At 37.9% G+C, this 25,595-nt stretch overlaps 1 protein-coding gene across 7 annotated transcripts in view; it reads left to right on the forward strand.

The window, feature by feature from the left end:
- LOC122835630 (septin-7) overlaps nt 1-25,595 on the forward strand; it is a 43,974-nt gene continuing 18,379 nt past the window's right edge. For 2 of the 7 annotated variants that reach the window (XM_044124826.1, XM_044124830.1), the window contains exons 1-4: nt 1-91; nt 182-321; nt 5,259-5,358; nt 18,207-18,313. In XM_044124826.1, coding sequence (XP_043980761.1) covers nt 283-321; nt 5,259-5,358; nt 18,207-18,313 — 246 coding nt within the window. In that variant the 5' untranslated portion in view covers nt 1-91; nt 182-282. Of the gene's footprint in view, nt 322-5,258; nt 5,359-18,206; nt 18,314-25,595 lie in introns of all 7 variants that reach the window. The other 5 variants (XM_044124827.1, XM_044124829.1, XM_044124825.1 and 2 more) reach the window with 5 other exon arrangements.

The raw sequence follows: 25,595 nt of genomic DNA on the forward strand, positions 1-25,595 counted from the left end.
CTTGGTGGAAGTACCGCTGGTTCTCCTCGTGAAGAAAAACAGCCGTTGGAGCATTTTCCTCCTCACTGTGCTCTACCTCCTTGTACTACCAGTAAGCGGCCATATGTAATTTGACCCAATTCATTCATTCATTCACTTTTCCACGTTGTTTCTGTTATCTTACTGAGCTTTGGTGTTTTAGCATAGAAAGCAACATTTTCTGCTAAGCTCCGTGACTCCCTCCGACGTTCCTCGGTGTATGCCTCGGTGAGTGTCCGTAGCAGGCTGGGTGGTGACAGCATAATGATCGAGCGACCAGAGACTGCTGTTCCGAGCATCGCTGTAAGTCCATGTCTACCTCTTCCAAGAGTCTGCTTTTGAGTATTTGTCTAAAAATATATTACAGTGTGTACCCACTCACGTGTCTTTGTTTCTTTGTATGTTTGCACACTATAATTTAGCGTCTTGGTTCTTGCCTTCCCATTTTTAAGCCCCTCTATTGGTTAAACGATGTTAAAATATAGCAGTCGTCATTTAGTCAGGGGAAGATGGACGCCTTCTTTATAAGTTTATTCTTTGGACAATATCACTGTGTTAAATTCTTGAGGAAATTAGACTGGTTTGAGGTCCTTATATAGGACATTTAGGGACGTGGTCTGGTTTCAATTAAAGCTGGCTGCGGTGGAAAAAGCTATACCTCTGCTCAGATAATGCTGTGGAAGTATGCAATGGATGCCTCAGTTCTTAGAACTACATGCTTCTGGTTAGTAGACCTTACACTCTTACCACGAGGAAGAGGAATTTAATAAACTAATGTATTTTATCTAAAACAACATTTGCTATTAAGTTTGCCAAAAAAGCATGGAAAAACAAATACTGCAATGTGAAGGAGCAATAAAAGTATTTAAATTATACAAGGATCATGAATGTTTGTAAACAATAAGGACAGCAACAAATTAATCAACCATTGATTCGAAACAATTACCTTGATCGGATCTGGTGGTAACAGGTTTGTGGAATACTGAAATAGGATACATTCTGCTTATTCATAAAATATTTCAAAACTGAAAACATCAGATTTTTGGTCAATAAGCACATGACCTAATAGCATAGTTTTGCGCCGGTTTTAAACTGTAGTAAATCAAGGCAGGGTATTGCGTAAGGTTGATGGATTTTTTTTGTAGCCCCACATTCACAACAAATGTCATTTCAAAGCACTTCCCAGAAAGCCAAGGTAATTCAATCAAATCATACATATTCTAAGTTAATTACATACAGTCCTAGTGGATCATAATCATGAATCAATGCACTTAAGTTCAATTTATAATTCAAATTTCTTAAAAGGTTTTCTATCTGAGGAAACCCAGCTGACTGCATCGAGTCACTGACTTGAGATTGTATTTATTTGGTCAAGCGGGGCCTTTATGCTTAAATTAAGTATTAATTTAAAACTTTTCTGTCTTTTGTTGGATTCAAAGCTACTAAATTTATATATATATATATATATATATATATATATATATATATGTATATATATATATATATATATATATATATATATATATATATATATATATATATATATAAATAAAAAAAACATAGCAGAAAATTAAACTATGTTTGTTATTGTTTTCAGGAGAATAAACTAAAGAATTGCCACGCAAGAGTTCAAAGAAACCCAAAATTGGCCAGGAAAAACTGGATTGTTCATCTCTGTTAACAGCATTTTAAAAACTTGAATGGCCTAAGCTCCCAAAATTACACAAAACCAGTAAAAACCTTAGCTTAAAAATCCAACAGAACATTGTAACAATCTTCAATAAAAAAAAAATTATGTTACTATGAAACAATCAACTGATTGCTTTATAATAACATGGAGGTTAGAATAAATGTCATATAATTGACTTGTAACAGGCTTTGTATTCAAGAAAAAAAAATTGTTGTTTTTTTTTATTGTATGACTCCACTTATTTCTCAAAGGTAATGTTTGAGTTAAATCCTGAAATTGAAAAGTTTATGATGGAATTTGAACCTTGAAGGATTTAATCCATCATGCTATCATACATCAGGTCAGTTGATTTTTAGGAATGTATTTACTGTAAACATCTCTAAGTACTTATTTGATTGAAAAAAACAATTTTCAGTGGGATCAATCACTGCTTTGTCGGATCAAAACTTCAATAAGCTCGAGCTGGGGAGAAGAACATACATTCACATGGAGAGCATTCATCCTAAATATAAGGTTGTCTTCCCAGATTCAAGTCAAATCTGCTGGGTAACCATGTGGCCTACTTTTTTGGTTTCATCTTGTAACTGGAAATATGTTCTGTATACGTTTTCAGTCATTTTCATTACCCAGCCATCTGAACGTTGGTGGTTTCTGTCTTTAGTGTATTTTTGGTGTCAGTTCATTATAAAATTTTAAACACAAGCTCTGATTTAGAAGCCACTTATGCCTCCATGTATGTCATTTCCTCTTTAGGAAGGCTTTTTTACACTGTCACTTACATTTAGCAATGAAGGATTACTCACCACAACGCATGCTACACCATGTTGTCATTCTGCATCTGTCTGCAATAAAGCCAAAGGTGACTAGCAGTGGCTTTCTTGGTATTACAAGGTAATGGTCATGCACAGAAAAATAGAAATAGCTGGGAGATAAGAGTAAAAAAAAATACCAAAACGGCACCAGCACGGTTATTCTTTTCAAAGGCATTCACTTCTCTCTTTGCTCTGCTTAAATAAAGCAATACTTGATGAATTATTCATTTGGAATATGTAAAACTAAAAACTGGAAACAGCTGATGGAGGCGGAGAGAAGGCCCAGGGATCAGCTGCTGCTGAATGCCTGTGGAGGGTGAGGGGCTTGGGAAGATGATGTCAGTGAGCCAGGCAGCTACTATCACCACTGGGTGGACTGGGGGATGGGGCTGCATGAATGGTATGGGCTGACTAGTCTTTTTTTTTTTTTCTCTCTCATCCCCCATTACTTCCTTTTTTTTAAGTCCCGTGCCTGCTGCTTTAACTGTTTCTCGCTTTCTTTCAGCTGTGTAGATCTGAAGTACACGCCTGTGCTCCTGCTTATTTCCGCAGAAACGTGAACCTATAAATTCACATGAACATGTTCCAACTGATCCACGCTACATCCATCTACCTCTTTGTTACATTCACAGTCAGGTGGTTGTTGGAGCTAAACGTTGACGATCTGAACTACCACTTTCTCCTGAAGTACTAAAATAAAAACTATGTGGGTACCCGTAATGTAGCACCAGGGAAGCGAACGGATTGTCAGAGGTGGTAGTTTATGTAACATACTCGGAGCATGTGAATGTGGGTGGATCACACATGGAAATGTTGGAAAGTGCTTCAGGCTTGTTTGGAGTAGTTACTCCTGCTTTTCTGCTGCAAGCATCACAGTATTGATGAGGTGAATAGATTGTGCCTGTTTTTGTTTTTGTTGCAGTTTCTGTGTTAACGTTGGCAAGGTACTTTCAGGTTTTTTTTCCCACACTAAAAGCTGAAAACCTTTTGTGTTACTGATTCTTTGTGAGAATTGATTGTGTTTCAACAGGTTAGATGTAAATAGGATATTAAATTCACAATAATTGTAGTGGTGACGATTAAGAAAGCTGCATGTGAAAATGTATGTGCCCTTTTCCTGAGTTCCCTTTTTTTTTTTTTTGCATGTTTGTTACACTTTAATATCAAAGTCAGTTAAATATTAGTCAAGAACAACAAGTAAACAGAAAATGCAGTTTTTAAATTAAGGTGTCCTGGCCCTGTGTGAAAATGTGATTGCCCCCGAAACCTAATAACTTGTTGGTCAACTCTTGGCAGCAAAAACTGCAATCAAGCATTTGCAGTAGCTTGAAGTGAGTCTTTTAGAGCTATGGAGCAATTTTGGCCCACTCATCTTTGCAGAATTGTTCTAATTGAGCCACATCACAGGGTTTTCACACATCAGCAGCATTTTTAAGGTCATGTCACTGAATCTGAGTAGGATTAATGTCAGGACTTTGACTAGGCCACTCAAAGTCTTTGAAACCGCAAAACAGCCCCAGACTATCATACTACTACCCCCATGTTTTACTGTTGGTATGCTGTTTTTTTCTCTGAAATGTGGTGTTTCTTTTACACCAGATGCAATGGCACACTTTATTCAATAAGCTTGGGAAAAGCTAAGGATCCTCATTTAGGTTACGGGAATATAAGATTTTTAGAAATGGCCTGTGGTTTACAGAATTTGCAAAGTGTCTACAATAATTCAGTCCAACTTTGACTAGTTGGAGGGAAGCAACCAAGGTGTAAAAGCACTGGACTCAGATGTAAAGTCAAAAAACATCAACTTAAGTTGGATTAAGTTGTGTCTCGAGTAAACTTGGCTACGAGGCAAGTAAAAATAAGAGAGGTAGTGAGTTTACTTATGTTGCCAAGTTCATGGAGGTATTAGTTTTAGTAGTTGGGAATGTGACAAAGGAAGTTTTTGATATTGTTGACCATTGAGTTTAAGATTAACACCTAATCTATGAGTAGCTCTGTCACTTCTGCACGTTTCCATCTGTGCCATGCATGACAGAGCTGGAGAGGCCAACAATCAATTGTGTTTGCCCCATGTAGCGTGCAGGACGCTGTATGGTGATTGGAGGGTTTTTATAATGATAACAAGCTGACAGAGAGACAGAGGGAGGGGAAAGAGAACAGGGAGAGAGATGAAGAGATACCTTTGTGGCAACCAGCTTCCTTCCTCACACCCGGTCGTACATAATGGACACGACTGAACACGTAGGATGTTTACTGTTTTTAATATTTTCATTTGGCTAAATATGTCTGCAGTAAGAAAGTAGATGTTTAGCAGTCTAATATTTCTGTTTTAGTTAGCGGAACTTGAGAGTTGTTTGCATCATTTTCCAACTAAAGCCTGTTATTTCTACTCTCAGCCCCCACCCAACCAAAGCAACTGTTTTTCCCCAACTTGTATTTATACCAGCTACACTTAAGTTGAAAGGGGTTCTGTCGATGTAGCAAAGGAAAAATGCTAATTGCAGGTTTTGAAAAGGAGAGAGCTTTTTGCCTTGTTTTATCGCTGCATTTTCTTTTTATATAAGTGTGAAGAAAAAGGAAAAGGACTGAAAAAGTTTTTCATGTTTGCATGCATCCTTCTGGTGTTAATAGGTTACTTTTCCCTGACCATGACTATATTTGAGCTAATCCAAGTTTGATAGTCTATTGTCATTGTCTGCTTATCAAACACTGAAACAGAAATCTTGTCTTTCTTTCAGCAGCGGAACTTGGAGGGGTATGTGGGCTTCGCCAATCTCCCCAACCAGGTGTATCGGAAGTCGGTCAAGAGAGGGTTCGAGTTTACATTAATGGTTGTTGGTAAGTTGGAAACATCTACGTCTTAACCGCCAGTATTCCATAAAAATGTTTGTGTCTGTGGTGAAGGCAGAGCGCTGCATGCACACCTGCACAACTGACAGTTTCTTTTAGAGCGTTAGTCGTTGGCGCAGCGTGACGGGGATGGAAATGTGTGGCGTCATGTGCACTGAGATGCTGAGGATGACAAGCTGACAATTTAAAGAATAGTTTCTGCAGAGAGCTGATGGCCTTTTTGGCCTGGCTGTAAAGGCCTTTAGACTGCTGCTTAGTTGGGAAGAATGTGTCAAAGATGGAGAGCTTGTCTTGTTTGCTCTGTTGGCCCCTGGACATTTATTGACACGTTTTTGTGTTTTAGGCCATTTCATTTGGAATGCGTGCTGCAGGATTTAAGCTCCAGTGTAAGTGACGTTAGGTGCAAAAACATAGCTAAGTACATCACAGCAGCAGGGAAGTGAACTCTGGCATGGAAGAACTGTGGTTTTGGCTGTACTTACAGACATGAAGCTGATACAGCTGTGGTGTTTTAACTTATTGAACAGAGCTCCATGTGGATTGGAGCACTGAGTAATTAACACATTGATTTTTACACAATGAGTTCTACAGAGCAGTGTCCAATATCTGGTGTAAAATTGATTGGCATAGGACACAGTTTTATTTTCAATTTCAATTTATTTTAAATTAAATCTTTTCAGACCAATGCAGCTCAAAAGATCAAAAAGTGAAAAAACGATTTTTTTCACTTTTTCTTCAAATAAAAGTTAACATGTACTCTTTTTAATTAGAAACTTGCTTTTCTTTTTGGTGTGTCTGTCACATACGCATGCAAGACAACACAGACTGTTACTTTAAAAAGCTTTAGTATTTTTAAACTATTGTGTGCAGTAATGCCAAATAGCCATAAAAGGAGAACTTTGCATCTGAAATTACATCCTCCTGCTGCAACAAATAAAATTAGATCATTGAGTGATTTAGACTGTGCACAAAGGCAAAACATTGAAAGTATTTTTTGTCCCCAAAACTGTTTCTAGCAGATTCATACCAAAGAGGTTTCAGTAAGGGATGTCTGCAAGAAATAGAAGCAGAGCAAAAAAAGTTACCTGGCCCTCCATCAGTAAATATGTTTTTAGTTACTCTTTCTCCTCAATATTGACATTTATAGTCTGTGTAATTTTAACACTTGCTACTAAGTGACTCTGCATACTAAACTTCTCTCACTCCAGAATTTATTCATTTGATCCATGCACAGGAAATCCAATCAGGTCCACAATGACTACCTACTGTTCTTGGGTTAGATTTGATCTAATAAATCTGCAGCTTGTGGCGACCCTGTTCTTTTCAGTGATAGTCAAGATGCAAACACAATGAGGCGTCCAGACAGGAAGTTCAGCTTCCTGTTTAGTGTCCATTAGCTTTGGACGAGCAGCACAGTGATGACTTGGGAGAGAATCAGAGACTTTCACATATAACAAATAAATGCCTGAAGTCCCACAAAGTCTGTATCTGGGTGGACACTTTTGGAAGAATAGTTATTCTTCTGAAAAACACATTGCTTTGTTTAATGAGTTTTTTGTCTTTTGTGGTTATGTATTGCTATTGAAATTCCTTTCACAATTTAAAATCAAACCATACGTCAAATGTGAGTAGTTTCTTCTTCTTTTTTTTTTTGGAACGCTTCAGGCAGTGGACTTGGAGGCTCAATTTTCCAAACACATTACTAACTTTACTTTTAATGTGATCTTTATTCCCTAAAGTCTCTCAAGATCCAAACAAGAGAGTGTTGTTAATTTATTTTTGTGATATTTAAGGGCTTCAAAGCTATTGGGTAATCTATGAGCTAATAAGGAAAAATACATAACTGGTTCAAATTTACACTTTGTCTTTTTTACTTGTATGGCAATTGTTTGTTAAAACACTAGCTGAACAAGAGTTTTGATGTATGAATATATACGAGATTGCTTTTAGTTATAGGGTTAAGAGACATATAAAAGTCAGCTTAAAGTGTTAGAAAAGCAGACAGAAAACACAACCAGCACTAAAAGAATAAACAGTTTGTCTAAGAGTATCGTTATTGTTTAAAAAGGGAGACTAAGCAGAATTTCTTTAACTATTTTTGTCCAAAAAGTTTGATTTTTTTTCTCAATGTCCCGATAAATATCCTAAATGTCAGATTTCCAGGGGTTGTTTCCAGAATAATCCACAGTCTCTTGGGGATCGTTCCAGTAAGAGGTCTTGAGACGGTTCAAGAATGTCTGGCAATCATTCAGCTCCTCCTTACAATCTAAAACTGTTTGACAGCCTTCATCAACAGTCTCTATAGTGGTGGAGTATTTATGGTCGAGATATTGCAGAGTCCCATCAATGGCCCAAAATGATCTCCCCAAGTGTAACATGCAGTTTCTGACAGTAATTGTCACAGCATCTTAAGAGTTTGTTTGCTGATTTTATCGAGTTGTATGGAGATTGTAAGTCTTTTCCATCCCACGTCTAGTGATCTTAGTGTTTTTGACGTGTGTGTAGCATCGAGCAAATGTTTCAACGCCAAAGCTAAACCCTAACCCACTGCTCCAGCTTCTAGACATCAAATGAAATTTGAGAATAATCCAAATTACCTCTGAAAGTACAGCTGCTGTTTGTAAATCATATGAGGGACTAAAGTCAAAAGGTTAAAAACTCAAATTAAAACCAGAGGGAGCTTTAAGAATAATACATCCAAAATACTTTGTCTGCTGACTGCTTTGTCCACAAATACAGTCAGAGAAGCTTACAATGGAGAGATGAGAAAGGAAATTTCAGTGTTGGACAGGAGAGCTGATCATGTTTTGATTTGAGGAGCAGCAGGATGAGGCAGGCTGTGAAAGTTGGTGCTGCTCTTGGCCTCTTGGTGAAGTGTGAGAACTTGGCTGGCTTTAGAGGTCTATTATTACTGTTCAGTGTTAGAACTAAAACATACAGATGGTGGAATATGAGGGGACTCTTCTGATCCCTGGAGGTCACTCACTCAAACTCCTGCTGCACAGATAGAAAGCTTCTTATGGGCACTTCTGATCAGTTAAGAGGTTAAATTAGAGTGCAGTAAAGCCTGTGAGCAAATATCAAAACTCTTAAAATGTGCAGTAAATCTGTAATGTTTATTGTAGATGGTAATCAGTAATCTGATAGTTGTCAAACCTGCTAAAACTAACTGAAACCTTTATGTACTAAAGGACTTACTTTCTGCTTTCATTGGTGTTTTAATACATATGGCTACATTCCTTGCATACAGGCCATAGATTAAAGTAAGTCATGTAAATACCATCAAGTTGGCCATAATCTATATTTCAATAGACATTTCTGTACTGACCTGTGATGGCAGCTGCACATAGTGTGAAGTAAAAAAAAAAAAGGGATAAACAAACATCAACTTCACCTTTTATTTTCATCTTTAAGTGACACGTGATGGCATAAAAAAAATAATCATATACCACGCCCTGCTTTGCCTGGTGATATTTGCTTATTGAAAGGGATTTAAACAACTCCATTAGCATGCATTAGTCAGCTGTTGCTTGGTTTGTTAGCATCTCTTTAGCCACAGCTCATGTTTCCCACAACAGTTATGTAACAACCAGGTTTTGCACAGGTCTAACATCTTCAATGGAAAGGTATTGACAAGAAATGTACATTTACGTCTGTTGTCTCTTGCCAGAAATCTTTATTTTTTCTGTCACTCGATCCCTCCCCAACAAGGAATGCCGTCAGAAACTTCTTCTCTGGCGGATTTTTCTTTTTCTTTGTATTTTTTCCTCCCCTCTGTCCTGCTCCCCTTCCCCTTCAGTCTTTGGGGAAAAAAGCTGCTTCCTGCCCCCCCTTTGTCCAGCTGGTGGTTTGAATAGAAACTCTTGGAAAGATTAGTGAGATCCAGCGCCAGCGAGGAGATCTGAACAGAGCTGATAGTCAGATGAGAGCTTGGAGGAGAGGGGAAGTGATGCCGGTTTCACGCTGCTCCTCATGTGTAATGAGACCAGTACTTAATAGCTCTGTCATGCTTCTGCTTTGCTAAAGCAACCCAGAATGAGAGCACAGAAGATGCTGTGTGGGATACTCACCACTGCAAGAAGAGTTGTGATGCAGATTGATATATTGCATCACAGATGCAAAAAAAATTGTTTTTGGAAAAGATTGTTTTATTTATTTATTGTCAAGCGGGCCTAAAGCTATAACACAATCATTATTACGATTAATATATTTTGAGTAAAAAAAAACAGGTTGGAATGATTGGATCAATTACATTACTGTGCAAGTAAAAATAAAAGATTAAATTTCAGCTTCCCAAAATACAATTGCCACATCCCTCAATTGTATATAGGATCAAAGTGACAAACTTTGCTTCCATTAAAGGGGTGATTGAGCCTTGAATGCATTTCACAGGTCAGGAACAGTTTGCCTTCTGGGTCAGGAACAGTTTGTCTGTCAGATTGATCCTTGTTTGATTTGAAAACTGTTTTAAATGAAAACCTCTTGTCTGTGCTGCCTGTCTGCTTGTTGTTGTCCTATAATCTTACAAGCTTTGTATGTGCACGTGTGTGTGTATGGTATGCACATCCAGATAAGACAGTCTGACAGGCTTAGGATTGACCGTCTTGTCTACTGACCTTGCAGAAAGAAGTGAATGAAGGGAGGCTTTGGTGCAGTTAATCTGCTGGCTTAAACAGATGCGCTGAAAACACACACATACACATACTACCACTACGTTTCTGCAACTGTTCATCATGTGGCTACTTAGTCATCCTTATAGCCATCGCCAAGGATTAGTTATGTATGTGCAACAATTTCTTTAATATTTTGTAAATATTACCTCATATGGCAATCTTGCATTGCATAACATTTTGAAAACACAAATGAGAATTTCAGATCATTTTCTCACAGATGCTTTAAGGAGGGAAATATTGTGGCCCAGCTGATCTGATCAAAATATCTGGTGTCTAAGGGAGGTACCATAATTTCTGAAATGAAATTAAAACAATGAAAACAAATATTGAGAAATTAATGCAATAAATTTTTTAGTGTGACATGCTGGGAACTAGGCTATATTAGGAGGCAAATCTGTTTCACGATATTGTGTATATTTCTCTTCTGCTAAAATGCTTCGCCTTCACATCCTCGCTACGATGGTTCTCATTATGCTGTTTACAACTGTTCTGAAGAGTATTGAACTAAGAAATCGTCCGTATGATAAATTCAGTAGACTCACAGCTCCACTAGGTGTTTGCTTATTGCTACTGTCGCTAGTTTGGGAGAGATTAAAGGATTTGTTAAACATGCATGAATGATAAAAGCACTCCCGTTATTTATATGGATTATTCACAACTGATGGCATCAGAACAATATTTACTAATAATTTCGCCGTCAGATGATTTTCTAATCATGCAACCCTAGTCACATATTTTGGACCACATGGATTCCTCTCTTTTGGTGTCACAATTAGCTAAATGACAGCTTTAACATTTCCTATGTAGTATGTGATACAACAAATTTTACTTCAATCAGTTTTCAGGAAAAAAAATCATCCGATTTCTGTAGATTTAAAAAAAAAAACAACTAGTGAATTTTATGGCTACATGTCTGAGATCTGAGGCTGTTTGAGAGGCCAGGTGTCTTTTTAGGTTATTGTTAGCATGTTGTAAGCAGTTTTATTATGCTGCTACTTCCTAAAACGATTTCCTATTTTTAACAGAAGTAATTCTGAATAAAAAAACATCTCTGTCAGAACTCTGACATTTGGTGATCTGTGATTAGCTGTATTTCCTGGCCTAAACTGTCAGCTTAGCCCGACTGAAGCATACGAACTGAAACGTACAGTCTGGTTTACACTGACTTCTGCAGTCACAGTAAGAATTAATTTTGTCTCGCATTCTTAAGTACTGGGACGTAAAAGATAAATGATGCACCATGCTTACTTCACAGAAGTTTTCTTTCTTCTTTTTCTAATTATGACGGAAGTTTATGTACAGTAAGAAATACAGGATTCCCTTTGTACTGGGGGTTTGTGACAAGACTGACTCTTGAAGATGCCAATGCTTCATAGACTCAGTAGGTAACGCTTCCAATGCCTATTTGCAGATTTACCATAGGTATTTTCCCATGACTTTGCCTGCAGGCTAGCTGCTTTTCTAGCTACACATAGACTGGGTAAGGACTTGACATCCGTGAAGATTATCTGTTTCGGCCTTACGGACAAATATGCAGCACTAATGGTCATGGTATAGATCATCTTTACCTCTTAATTTCACGCCAGTATATTTAAGTTGGCATTACTGCCTCCTGGGAGGGAATAATGTGCCTCTATAAACTTCTGCTCTGAGAAAAATAAATCGAGTCAAGAGAAATGAAAAGATTTCTCCTCAGAATGTAGATTTTGGGAGAACTATGTGAACATATTGGTATCATGTCGAAACATGAAAGTTGTAATATCACCTTAAAAGTTGTTGGAAAGAAGTACATCCTCAATCAAAATGACAGTTATTGCATTATTATAACCCTAGTAATCAGTATGTTACAGCTTTGTAACAGCAGCAATAATTGTTGTACTGTGATATCCTGAAAGGTAAGGTAAGGTAATTTTATGTATATAGCACATTTTCAGCAACAGAGCAACTCAAAGTGCTTTACATGAATTAGAAGGATATACAACAAAACAACAAACCAAAGGAAAGAGCAAAAGAAGAAAAAAAAAAAGTATAACCCCATGTTTAAGCATAAGTAGTCCATGATTTATAGAAACTGGGGTATTTTACTCAGGGTTATCATAACGTGAGAATCTTGTGGGCCCCTGCTTATCACCAGAGATGGATAAATGGAAAGAAGTAACTATTAGTGAAATCTGTACTTTTCCTGCTGTGACAAGTCAAAGTGTCAGGTGTCGAGTCGGCGAATGATAAACGATTGTGCAAACAAAAAGAGCTGAAATCTGAACATGTAACTATCATGTTTCTTACCTAAAGTCTAAGAAACTTTAGCCTAGTTTTGTTGTTACAAGTTAACATGGTGTAGGTCCACTGTGCAAAGACTTAAGGTCTAGAAGTAAAGAATTATGTAAAAAAACAGTTTCTGTTAAATCAGAGTAAAATACTTTTAAACAAGTTCAATATTAAGCTGGATTTATGCAAATCCAGACTAGGGTTGTCTGTCCTATTAGACCAGCAAGAATCTCTCAAACTAAAACGGTGGATTTGCTAAGGACCAAATAAATGAGGTATGCATGGCAGAGAGCTTTGTTACATTGCACAAGTGTTAGTTTGGCTGTACCCACACACCCCTACATAATGTGTTATGGGCTTGCTTGTGGTTACAAAAAGATCTTCAGCTTACCATTCAGGTTTCTCAGTAACACTCTTGTGGTATCATCTACATTTTATTGTGTTTTTCTGCAAGTTTTCCTAGCTCTAGTGTACTCCCTCCATTTAAGTGACAGAATGAAGGAAGTCAATTTCAGTGTTTTTCAGCGTAGTATTCTTCCTAGATGGGTTTAGTTTGCAGTCAACCGTTTGTAGAGCACTACATCATCCTGTTTACAAACCTTCCTCACCAAGTGTCCCCTTTGCCTCTGGGTTCAACACACTTCCCAGACTAAAATGCCAGAGTGCATAACTGTGTATGTATGTTTGGGAAAATGAGGTTGTGCATTTCTGCATGTCCGTGCATGCTCTGTTAAATTACTCCGGGCAAATCTCTTTTTGTTTCCTTCATTCTTCTTCACTGCTCTGCTCCCGTTCTCTCTCTGCCTCTATTTTGAGACGCACATGTATGCTCTGACCCAGCATGTGCCGATTCTGTCAGATTTAGTACTAGGCTCAGTGGATTGCACCAGATCGCCCTCTAATTTTAAAAGGAATAATAAAGTCAGAGAAAAGTAGTCTGTGTTCCTGCCTGTCTTTTTGATCACCAAGATGCAGAAAGAAAGGTTGCAAAGACCGTTTCGTTTAGGTTCTGACTGGTTTATAGGATCTGTCAGACACTGAGATCTTTATCTTTTCCCTAAACAATAACCTTTGCCCTCTGTTTCAGCTACTCCCCTTTAACTGCTACCATGGACAGTTATCTTCTCCGGCAGTCTGCTGTTTATCAAATACAAATTTCCTCCTGTCGACTGTGGCTGATGTTTTTTTGGGGGGTTTTCTTTATGCCTCTATATTTCCTAGTTGCCCCATTTCACAGTGTGTGGTTTTGACTTCACACATGCCTGATAGAGGTGTGTGTGTTTGTGTCAGGATGTGAGGGGGGCCAGCTGCTGTCTCCGGCCTGACCGATAGCGGCAAGGACAAAATGAGGAGAAAAATGAGGAATGTCAGGAATCTCATGGGAATCCCGCTGTGACCGTTTCTTGGATTGTTTTTCTGTTGTGCTCAGTCCATCTGGCTCAAACGTCTACCAGGGATTATATGCCTGGTTTTCTTCACATATATGGGGTAGGTCTACGTCATCCATGCTACTTGGTATTTGTGACTTACACTTTTAAGTCCCTAATTATATCCATCATTTATTTATCATATTTAAAATCTAAGGACTCATTAGATTAAAAATAAAAGCCAAAGTCTTATAAAAGAAATGTTGAGTAAGCCTGTAGATATGACAGCAATCTCAAGGGAGCTTAAATTTCAGATAAAATACCTCCACATGGCGAGGTGGCATAGAAATACTGACTCATTTAACAATGTTTCAAAACAAGAGTAAAGATATCTTAAGACCAAGTTGATCCCGTGAGGCCTCCACGTCATAAGCAATGAATAACGACATCTACAGTCGACAAGTATCAACAGGATTTTAGAAAAACATGTAGCATGTGTTTACCTTGTTAAATATCGTCAGGACGATTATTGAATAAACAAATACATGCTGTCATTACAGTTGTTGTGGTTTCATAACTGCAATAACCTTCCAGTCTTAGAGTTTTTATATTAATTTCAGTGAGATACCCCAGAAACAGCCAGTTTCTGGGGTATCTCACTTCTCCAGTTGTTTGAAGTGTAGAGTAGTGCAGCACGCCCGCCTTTCCCTCCCACATGTTGCTGTGCACTACTAGTCAGCTGGCTGAAAGACCACTGCTTCACTTTGTCCTCACTTACAAAAGAGACAAATTCATCAGAGTGGAAATAACTTCTGTGTGGAAAAAACGGTCATGTTTGGAAACTAAAGGAGTTCCACCCATGTCTCTTATTATGACTAAATAGCCAACTATTATTAGATTGTTATACTCTGTGTTCTCTGGATGTGACAAAAGTCAAAACCAATCCAAGTGAACGGCAGTATAGCCATACATTCACTACTCTGTTTCACAATTCAGAATTAAAACAGATATTTTCAGCAATAAAAAAGCCAAAGTGGACTTCAGGGAATGTAGATGGAAGATGGGAGAAAATGCTGAAGTTACTCAGAGAAAGAATATGAACAGCATGAGTGAGCTGGAAGGGTCAGCCATCCATCACCGGCGTTCAGGTCATTAGTCTGTTTACAGCTGGCAGTGCACTTCCACTTGTCATGTGGAACCAATATCTAATTAAAGCTGAACAAGAGGGGGCTAATTGGGACACTACTCTCCCCGAGGGAGTTTTTAGACTCCCGCAGTGCTTCCATCGCCCTGCGAGTCTCTCAACCAACGATACAAACTGATGAGCTACTTTCAGCAACAGCCACCGATCCTTTAGGTTCTGCTGTCAGCTTCTTGAAGAAACTGCTTTAATTATTATGTCATCATTGTGTACTTTTTAGAGTTTTAGTCAGAGACTAATTTGATTTCTCTGCAGTTTGAAATTCAAATTTACTTTGAGTTAAGATTTCAGTCAGCAGCTGCTATACTGATCACTGGATCAATGCCAAAAGTATTATTTTTCTTTCTATTTTTCCAGACGTTTTGCTGCTTCAAAGTGGGAAAGTGTCATAAAACCTTGATGGGTGGCACTTTGTTGACAGCAGTTGCTGATGTGAGGTGTTATATATTAAATTAACAAACATACTTTGCTTGTCATGAGTCTGCCAGTACTTTATGGTTTTGCAGCTTTCTTCTTCTTTTGATGAAAAGTTAGACTTTTCTTCAAAAGACTACCTTGTAAATGAATAGTTGACTGGCGAACAGATTGGATCTTTGCAGCCCCTCCAGAGTTCCAGTTGACTTCATGGCTGTTTTTCTAATTAATGGTCTCCTTGTTTCTACTGATATGTTTATAGTTGTTATACTCTTTCTGTTTTTGGATGATGGATTAAACATCGGTGGGATGCTTAAAGCTTGGGATATTATTTTATATCTTAACCGAGCTCTTGACTTCTCACAACTTCCTGCTGTGTTCCTCGGTCTTCTGGATGAAACTCGTTCATTGATGAAACATCACAAAACATCTGGAGTTACACGAAACTAAGCTACACGCAAACCAACAGTTTTCCAATTGATTGACTCCGGAAGGGAATTAGTTGCTCTGGATTTTATTTAGAGGTATAATAGCAATGTGGGCGGATTATAAATATACACCTAACTCATCAGATTATTCTTTGTAAAAAATTATTTCCCATGCTCTGCTTTGGTTTGTCCATTGCAAATCTATTGGATAGTGACAGTGTCAGAACAGACTGAGACGCTTCATTTCCCTGCTGTTTGTTTTAGTCGAGATAGCATCAGAAGTGGCACCATCCCGCCAAAATGGTCTCTGTGGACACGTGCATGCTGGACCTCGAACTCCAAATAGTCTGTAATTGATGAGTTGTTCATCTCCTCTTGGGAGAGACTGTGGGAGAAGCAGCATGTTCATCACTCAGACGGTGACAGAATATCATCCATAGCTGTGCAAACACACTCATGGCACCAGCTGAGAGTTGAAGACGGCGGGGAAAAAACACAAATCCACCAAGCTTTCATAGTCTGATTAAACCTCCAGATGTCCCACAGTCAATATAAAGGAAGGCCTGTTCAATTCAAGGGTGTGTCTAAGAGGAAAAGAAATGCATCCAAAAAAGAAGTATTCCCATAAGGAAATGGTGAAAGGCAAATATTTGTACAGAACTGGCTGACTTTGCATATTTCTGCAGATCTCAACAGCCAAAGCTCCCAGTATAGCTCATCACACAGACTGAAGTTTAAGAAAAGTGCTGATCAGTCTGGAGTTATTCAAGCAACATCTGATTATCATTTAGAAACAGGAAAACTTCTAGCTTAGTTCCTTCATGCTGCTTGCCAGCACTGTACAAATTTTTTTTAAATATATATATAAATATAAGTGATGAAAAGCAGCTTTGCACATTTGTTTGAGTCCAAGTATATCTGCAGAAAGTATGCTCTCCTTTGGCATCCTGTCTTGAAGCTGGAAGTCAATGCAAGGTTTCCCAGCCAGATGGGGATTCATAATGCAGTTTGTTACAAGAGGATATTTTTAATTTAAAAAAAAAAAAAAAAAAAAACACTTTTCATTCTTAGTTGTGCAAAGTTTCCAAGAGTAGAAAAGGACACAATGGGAAAGAGCCACTATCGGTATAGAGTGGGTAAAATAAGGAGATGTATTTGTGAATTTAAAAAGCTTTTTTGAGAAATAAAAATTACATAATGCTACACTTTTGATTCCAGTTTATCTGAAATTTATTGAATTTTATTTTTTTTTTATTATTATTATTATTATTATTATTATTATTATTTTATTTTTTATTTTTTAAAAGAATTGGAGGAGAAAATGGAGTCTTAGTTTTGTGGTACATTCCTAAGAAAAAATATACATCATAAAATCTGAACTGGGAGGAGACACTGGGGCAGATTCAGAATTTGCTGGCCTGGGAATGCCATGAATTTTCTGTAATGAGCTGGAGAGTAACTGAGTTGTCCGGGTTTTCCTTCCCGACCTGTTGCTTCGTGATCCGATCTGATAGGTGGAAGACGATAAACTACATGAATCTAAAGCCAAACACAAAATTGGAAACAAGTACAAAACCGACTAGTACATATTTCATGGTTTTATATTCTTATTCTCCGGCAATCCTTGTGGTAACAAAGCTTTGGAAATCTTTTTGCTTTTCTTTCACAAATGGAACACATGTTTCTAATCTCAAACTGTGTTTTTAATAAAAAAATCCCTTTAATAAAAAGGCAATAAGATAAGCTGGTGAACAATTTGGTCGTTGAACACCTGCATAGAAATTCTACAGCAGAGTGAAGTTAGTGATGCGTAGGGATGGCTTTGAGAGGCATGTCCAGCAAAATCCTCTCAAAAATTTTGGGGAACTTCAAAACGTTTTAACAGAAGATAACTATGTTTTGATATCATCAGATTGTGTTTCACCCTGTCTGCAGAGACTGCCTTGTCAAACAGACTTCCCTCCTCTTTAGTTTTACTCTTCATCTTCATGAGACATGAGCCAGATGCTCGGCCATCCCAGACCGCTGTGTGTGAGAAAGCATATGTGATATGTACACTTGGATTAAATGCACTTTGTCAAATAAATGTTTCTGCATCTTCTGTGTATTTGTCATCAGTGGGAGTGGAAAGTTTATACAGTGAGAAGAACAGAAATATTTTGATTTATTTATAAAGGAGGCATTCAGAGAGATGGACAGAGAGAGTGGATAAATGATAATGTTGAAGAAGGAAATCTCCTCAAGGCGAGGTAGAGAGGAAACGTTTTATTTCCTCTATCTGGGAGCTTTTTGTACTGGCGGATGACCTTTTTTCCTCACACACAGTGCATCCAGTTTTATTTTCTTTGTTGCAACCCATTTCCTAAATTCCACTAAATGTGTGCGGTGCATGCACACTGTATCTAGCCACAGAATTGAACAGGCAGCTGGTGTTCCATCATTATAACAGCAGAATCCTTGTTGATTCTTTACTTTTTGTCCTCAGGTGAATCTGGTCTCGGTAAGTCCACTCTCATCAACTCTCTGTTCCTGACTGACCTGTACTCCAAGGATTACCCAGGACCATCGCAGCGCATAAAGAAGACTGTACAGGTGAGTTCAGTTTGCTGTTGGACTAGCTTGATTCGGAATCGCAGCTCACTTCGACCTTTTGTCGTAGAATTGGTTTTGCAGATGTCAGCAGTAGCTCATTAATCTTTTTTTTTTGTTATGGTTTATTGCTTCTTTTTTTCTTTTTCTTTTTTTTGCTTGGTTTTGTTCGTTGATAGACGATGAGTTCTCTGACTGGATTCCTGATACAGAAACAAACACGGATGTGAGAACTGTGAATGTGGAAAGCAGATTTTCCTTCAACATTTAGTTTTTCAAAGTTGTTGTTTTTTTGTTGTTTTTTTTTGTATGGCCATTACCTTACTGTGCAGTTCTGCTAAAAAAAAAAAAGGATTCCTGCACGGTCTGGGCATCCTCCCCTAGACTCGGAATCTCCCCGGTAGACTTTATACCGGGCCAATCAGGAAACAGAAGGAGAAGTTGTGAATCATGACGTTGGCCACTCTTCCAAATATTTAATTAGTTTAGTTTTTAGTTTTTTTTGTTTTGTTTGTTTTTTGTTGTTTTGATCCATAGTTGAGAAAAAGGGGCAGATATTATAAGATTATTTTCTTCTTTCTGCTACCTTTCATTTCATTTTTAAATTATTATTTTTTTCTTCTTTGTATTGAATTTTTTTTTCTTTGTATTGAATGAAATGAATAAAGATTTAATAATAAAAAAAAAAAAAATTAACATTAATAGCCGCCTCGTTTGGATCAGTACTTCTCTCTGCGAGGTGGAGGATGGTTGTTTACAGCACAGGCAATTTCAGATAAGCTACTTGGCATTGAACTGGTGCATTAGTTAATCACGGGCAAATGTTAGCAATTGGGTAAAATTTAAAACCTCAACACAGTTCACGCCTCCAGGAATCACTTCTCATTAGCTGAGAGTCCAGATTCTATATGAAGAAAATTGTACAAGGGGCTGGTTTTTACCAGGCCGGTTTGAAACTTTTAGGACAGTTTTTAGTTTTGTTCAAAATCAAATTTCTTTACATACGAACCTTTCTTTAGCTTAGATATTTTAAACTGTTACTCTTATAACAAGTTATTTCTGAAAAATGCTAATCTTCCACAGTGATTGTTTTTAACATATTTCCAGTGTTTTGGGTTTTTTTTCCCTTTTTTTGTTATTAAGCTCTGCAAAGCGCGTGAAAAGTGCCCTATAAAGTTTATTTACGGTAATTGAAGTGACTGACACAGTAGTCTAGTCTATTTTCTGATTAAAATGGATAAAGATTTCTCTTTACCCCATGGTGAATGGAAATATTTGCTTAATTTCTTCATTTTTGAACCCTAATAAAACAGGCATTTTGGATATAACAGCATAGATTTTGCCTCAAACTCTGTCTCCTGCCAAAACTAACAGAAAAAGCTGTGAAACTCAGATCAGTTAATCCAGCCAAGCTTTTTAACATTATTTTGGTCTAAATATTTATGAGGCACAGCTTAAAACCGCATTTCTTATGGTCTCTTAAAAGCTTTAAAAGTATCCTAAAAATGGACTTTGTAAACCAAAAGAAAAAAAACCTCGACCCAGCTTGTGGTTGAGGTTCCAGTATTTTGATGGACAACAAACTGAGTCGCTGGTTGTTGAGTGTGAGGATCAAAAATAAACCAACCAAAGTTAAAGGAATGCACCAGTTCGTCCAAGTCAGACATTACAGCTGCCAAGTTTTCCAGATGTTTATCAGCGCAACATTATGAAGGACATTCGTTATGACTTAATTTGAAAGCCCTACGACAAATTAAGACTACTTTGATGCACATTTTCTGTGGTGTAAATGTGAAATGTTTCATTTAGTTATTCTTTAATTTGTCTTTATATACAAGAAAATTCAACCGTCCTCACTAAAAGTGACCACAGATATAGGAATGATGAGTTGGATGTCTGCAAAAATGTCTGCACCATACATTCCTGAGTTGCGACAGAGTCTTTGCAGACGTTTTGTGTGGTTTTTGCCTGCAGCGAAGTGGATAACGTAATGTCGAGTCAGGGAGTATGAAAAGGTCAAAGACAACAGACATTTCTGACAGCTTTGTTTCCAGTAATTCTGTCTTTAAAAGACAGGAGAAACTTAATGTGGTGAGGGTTAAAAGATCAGCTCTGAAAGGCGACTCCTGTAGTTACTAAACTAAAGGTCCCGATTGGTTTTCTGGCTCACTAGCTCAAAATGGTAAAAATATATTTTTGATTTGATTAGTTGAGACACAATTGACTTCAAGAACTACATATTTTTTGAATGAAACGGTGCAGATCATCAGCTCAACCAAGCTTACATAGTCATGTTGTTTCAGATATGTTCTATATAAACCAGTCAGTCTTGCGATCTGTCAAAAATCAGCCTAATAATGGGCGTGCTGTGGTGGCGTAGGGGATAGCGCGACCCACATTTGGAGGCCTTCAGTCCTCGACACGGCGGTCGCGGGTTCGATTCCCGTACCCGGCCGACGTTTGCCGCATGTCTTCTCCTTTCCTCTTCCTGTCAGCCTACTTTCAAATAAGGGACACTAGAGCCCACAAAAGACCCCCTGGTGGGGAAAAAAAAAATAAAAAATCAGTCCAATAATAGCAAAATCAATGCTTTAATAAACCTAAAAGAGAAAAGTACTAATGTTAAGGATTACTGTGGTCTGTATTCAGGCTGTTTTTTACTCAAAAGTGGTGGGACCTCTGCGTGTAGTTCCAGACCTATCTACAAGCTTGGATGACGGATGAATCTCTGCTCAACCAGCTGTTTCAGAAGGCAAAATCAAGAGTTTTATCCACTACATTTTACCTTTCTCCTTTTCATTGTTTCCAAAGAGTTGAAGCACAAGCAAAAAAAAGACACAGAGATGCTGCAGAATAAGAAAAACAGTTGGGGTAAAGGAGGATGGAGGAACTAAGAGGAAATCGGACTCAGTTGTGTCCTTTTATGGTTATGACAAACTAAAGAGGAGGAGGCAGGCTGCTGTTGGAAGAAAGGATAGAGAAAGAAGGAAGAGAAGCAATTTGTTAAAAGGAACAAGTTAAGGAATTTTGGGGGGAAACCACCAGGAAGTGGAAGATGACAATAGAAGCAAAAGGAAAGTGAAGAAATTTGAAGACAGGGGAGGAAGAAGCAATGATGGGTGAGGAAGACATCAAACATGGTATTGTTGGTGTCTGTCAGAAGGTATTGGGAATGATAAGTTTATAAGATGTGACAGAATTTAAAAAGAAAACGTGGCATCTGCTCAGAGATCAATTATGTCTCCCTGAGATTTGTGTGGGAAATGTTCTCACGAACCATCACACCATTCTGTCAATCCTTCATCAGCCCTGGCCTTAAAGCTGGAAAACCACCCTGTGTGGTTAATAAAGATCTTTAGATCACAAACCCCGCCACAAGGTTTGTGATTGGGCCGGGGTTGCAATGGCAGTGGAGGATTGCTGGATTGTTCTTTTACAAATCCCGTTTGTATAGGAACTCTAATTTACACTCTTTTACACCAGCACTGTGTTGTCTTTAGATCTAAACACAAACAAGTATCACCCACACAAACACATACAGGCCCCACAGCCTTTCCTTCTGAAAGGATGCTATTCAGTTTGCTGCTCAGCTGATTGGAAGTGCCTCTATGTGGGTTGGTGAGTGAGAAAGCTCAGCTGCACTGTGTGATTGTTCAGAAAGAATCAGTTTGTGGTATCTAGAGCACCGTTTAATCCAAATTACAAGCCTGGCTGTAATTCTTCACATTTTCTGAGGTCCCTTCAGCTGCTTGGCTCTTTCTACTTAGCAAATGGTTTAAATGAAAATGATCCAACAAGGAGTATAACCGAAAATAAGTAGGACGTTTTCTTTTAAAATTTTATGCTGCATCTTAGTTTAGAGCCAATCAGAATAGCAAATAAAAACTCAAAGTGGGAGGAAGCCCAGTAGCTATTGGACATGATAAACACAGCAAGCTGGATAAGGCTATTAAAATATACACAATATTTGCAGAGACTTCATTTGCTCATTTGTCTTTTGAGATGCGGCCAGTAAAAATTTAAGAAAAACATTTATTAACTTCATTCATTTGTGTCAAATTCCGTGTGTGTGGCTGTTAAATCTAATCATAAACCATGGCTTGTAAATCTGCCACCAGACCTGTTGGATATTTGAGTGTGTGCTGGGATCAGCCGGTGTTCCCACAGATTCATCAGTTTTTGGTCCTGCAGTCATTATCACACCCAATATCTACGTCTGTTGTACATAAATGAGACCCAGTGTGCTTTCCCAATCTCTTATTATTTGACTAAGTGGAGATGGCTGCCTTTAATTTCATTCATTTTCAAATTTTTCACTGCAGTGAATCATAACTTCTCATTCAATTGAAACAGAGAAAGTTGTGTTTAGGTTTCAAGCAGCTGCCATATCTAAAATATAACCTGCTGTGCAAAGTGATGGTAGATGACATTTGCCTTTGCATCTCTTCAGCATAGCAGCTTTATCACAATCAAGTCAGTGCATGAGAACAATGCTGCATTCATTGTCTTTGACTGAAGAACCATAACCTCCCTCTCCCCATGCATGCTGTGACTGTGGCGTGGGTTTGTGTTCTCCCCTCCAAGTAGGAGTTGGTGTCTGCAGGCGTGTTGGAAAAGGCCTTTGTGGTCTGAGGCTGACCAGCACAGAGTATTTATATTACAGAAAAATCTACCATGTTTTGTCGCTCACGGATCAGATTTCTTTTTAAATGATGCTTTAGGGCCTGAGGGGAAATTTTTGAGGCTTTCTCCCAATCTGTTTTCCCTTACGGAAACGGTTGAAATAGCCGATTTGGTTTCGGGACGGCTGACATTTCACGCACAAACACGTTTATTTGAACACACGTGACGTGTGATCAGTCAAACTCAGATATGTCAAATGACTGCGGTGCGTGATATATATGCTCAGTTATAAAGTCCGACAGATTATCTCAGGGTTTGTGGAAACCCAAGAATGTTTGTGTTGGAGTTAAAAGGCCGTAGTTCAAGTTTAAAGGGTGATCTGAAAATAACCAGATGGGCCTGTGAAAGAATGCAAGGCAGCAAAAAGCAACAAAGAATCTGTGTGACTGAGGAGCAGCTTTTCTCGTTCAACCTGAGGCCACTTGCAAGAATCAATCCATTTTCTAACACGAGTTTACTTAATTAGTTTTTTACTTTTTCTGACTTGAGTGTATTATGGCATAATAAAGCTAATAATGAAGTTAAATGTGCCAGTTTTTACAATTTCACTTAAACTAAATAAGGTCACTATTGCATACTAGTCATAATGTAACTGTGCACTTTTAGTAAAATCTATTAGGAAAAAATGCCTTTGGAGATCAATCATTGCCCACCTGTTTCTCTGCCTATCCCCAAAAAAATAATACACCCCATTACTTAATTGGACCGCCTTTTGCTTTGATTACATTGTCATTGAGGCAGTAGGTCTCTGAAATACCTTTTATTTCCATCCATTTCATTTATTTTTCAGTAGTATCTTGTTGAGAAGACGTGAGAGGCAGACTGCAGCACAAATTCTTCTACAGCACATTCCACCAACTCTTAGTAGGGTCAAAGTTTGGACACTTGGGTGACCAATCCGTTGGTGAGCAGGAGTTGTGGTTAAAAACTCATTGCTTGGTGAAACATAATAATCCATGTCGTAACTGTGCAATGGGAGACGCTTACATATTTCTAGGCCTGTCACGATAAACAATAAATCAATTAATCATACGATAAATTAAAACTATCGACGTCATTTTAATTTTCGCCATTATCGTCTCTTCCAGCCTTTTTCTCTTTCTGTTGATGACACTGAATGAAAAAAGGCTCAACTCCGGTGCGCTCCACTGACCCTCCCTTCCTCATTCCCTTAGTGTAATGTCCAGCGCACACTACACCATCTTAGTGCTGTTGGTCGATTGTTTCAAAACCTGAGAGACCACACATTAGCCGACAGAAATCCTAGGTGCCGTGTGGTGTCCAACAATGGGCACAAAATAATGGTTACAAGTCCAGTTAACTGATTTTAAAACCAGGCTTTAATCAATGCTTTACTACAATCTACCTGCAATACATGTGGCTCTAGTGTCAGCATAACGTCGTGACTGAATGAAAATCATTAGAACCTATTTATGTCACGTACCGGGTCGTAGCAATTTCGCTCCAACGCCTCCCCTCGTCATTTCTGTATTCTTTACACCAAATGTTTTATAAACATTAATGTTGTTTCCACATATCATATCCAATGTCCGCTGGACTTCGGGTTGCGCCGTGTCAGCTGTTTGGGATTCCCCTCTGTAATTTTCCCTCAGAAAACACAGAGGAGAATCTGTGCTTTCTGATTGGCTACCTGTCACATTCAACAGGCTGCGTTAACAATCCCAGTGGGGAAAACCCCTGATTTAGATCGGAGCGCCACAACGATCTAGCGTAACACACCACACACTACAGGATGATAACAAGCAACAATCTTAGAACAACAACGTTCTAAGATTGTCTTAAGGGGAAAATGTAGGTGTGAACTGATGTGAAGAATAGAATAAAAGTACTTTATTCATCCCAGCAGTGTGAACTATTGCATCAGGTAGTCGATGTGCCCATCTTCTCTATTTAAATCTAATGATTACTGAAGGGCAATATGGTAAACAGACTTCATAATCTGCAGTCTTTTGGTTGAATCTAGCATTTATTTACACTTTGGTGTTTTTATTCAAGTACATTTTTGCTAATGGAGACTGAGAATCCATTTTATTTTTGTTTTTGGTTGTTTTGTTTATTTTATCAGTTCCAGTGTTAAATGTTCTTTTGAAAATAAAGTGTCTCTATCTTTGGCAGGAAATCTCATGCATTATTATGTCATTTCCATTAAATCAGTGTACAAAGGTCTTCAAACAATATTATCGTCTATCGCAATAGTTTTTGAGACAATTAATCACTCAGCAAAAGTTGCTATTGTGACAGGCCGAAATATATATATATATATATATATATATATATATATATAGGTCTATATCCATAGATATAGATAGATATATAAATATCTATCTATAGATCTATATATATATAGATTTATTGATCTATATATATAGATCTATAGATAGATATATCTATATAGATCTATATCTATCTATAGATCTATATATCTATAGACCTATATATAGATAGATCTATAGATATATAGATATAGATCTATATCTATCTATATATAGATGGATAAAGATGTATATCTGTATCCATATATATACAGATGGATATATCTAGATATAGATTTATATCCATCTATAGCTATAGATCTATATCT

The sequence above is a fragment of the Gambusia affinis genome, linkage group LG08, assembly GCF_019740435.1.
Source record: "Gambusia affinis linkage group LG08, SWU_Gaff_1.0, whole genome shotgun sequence".
NCBI classification, from domain to species: Eukaryota; Metazoa; Chordata; class Actinopteri; order Cyprinodontiformes; family Poeciliidae; genus Gambusia; species Gambusia affinis.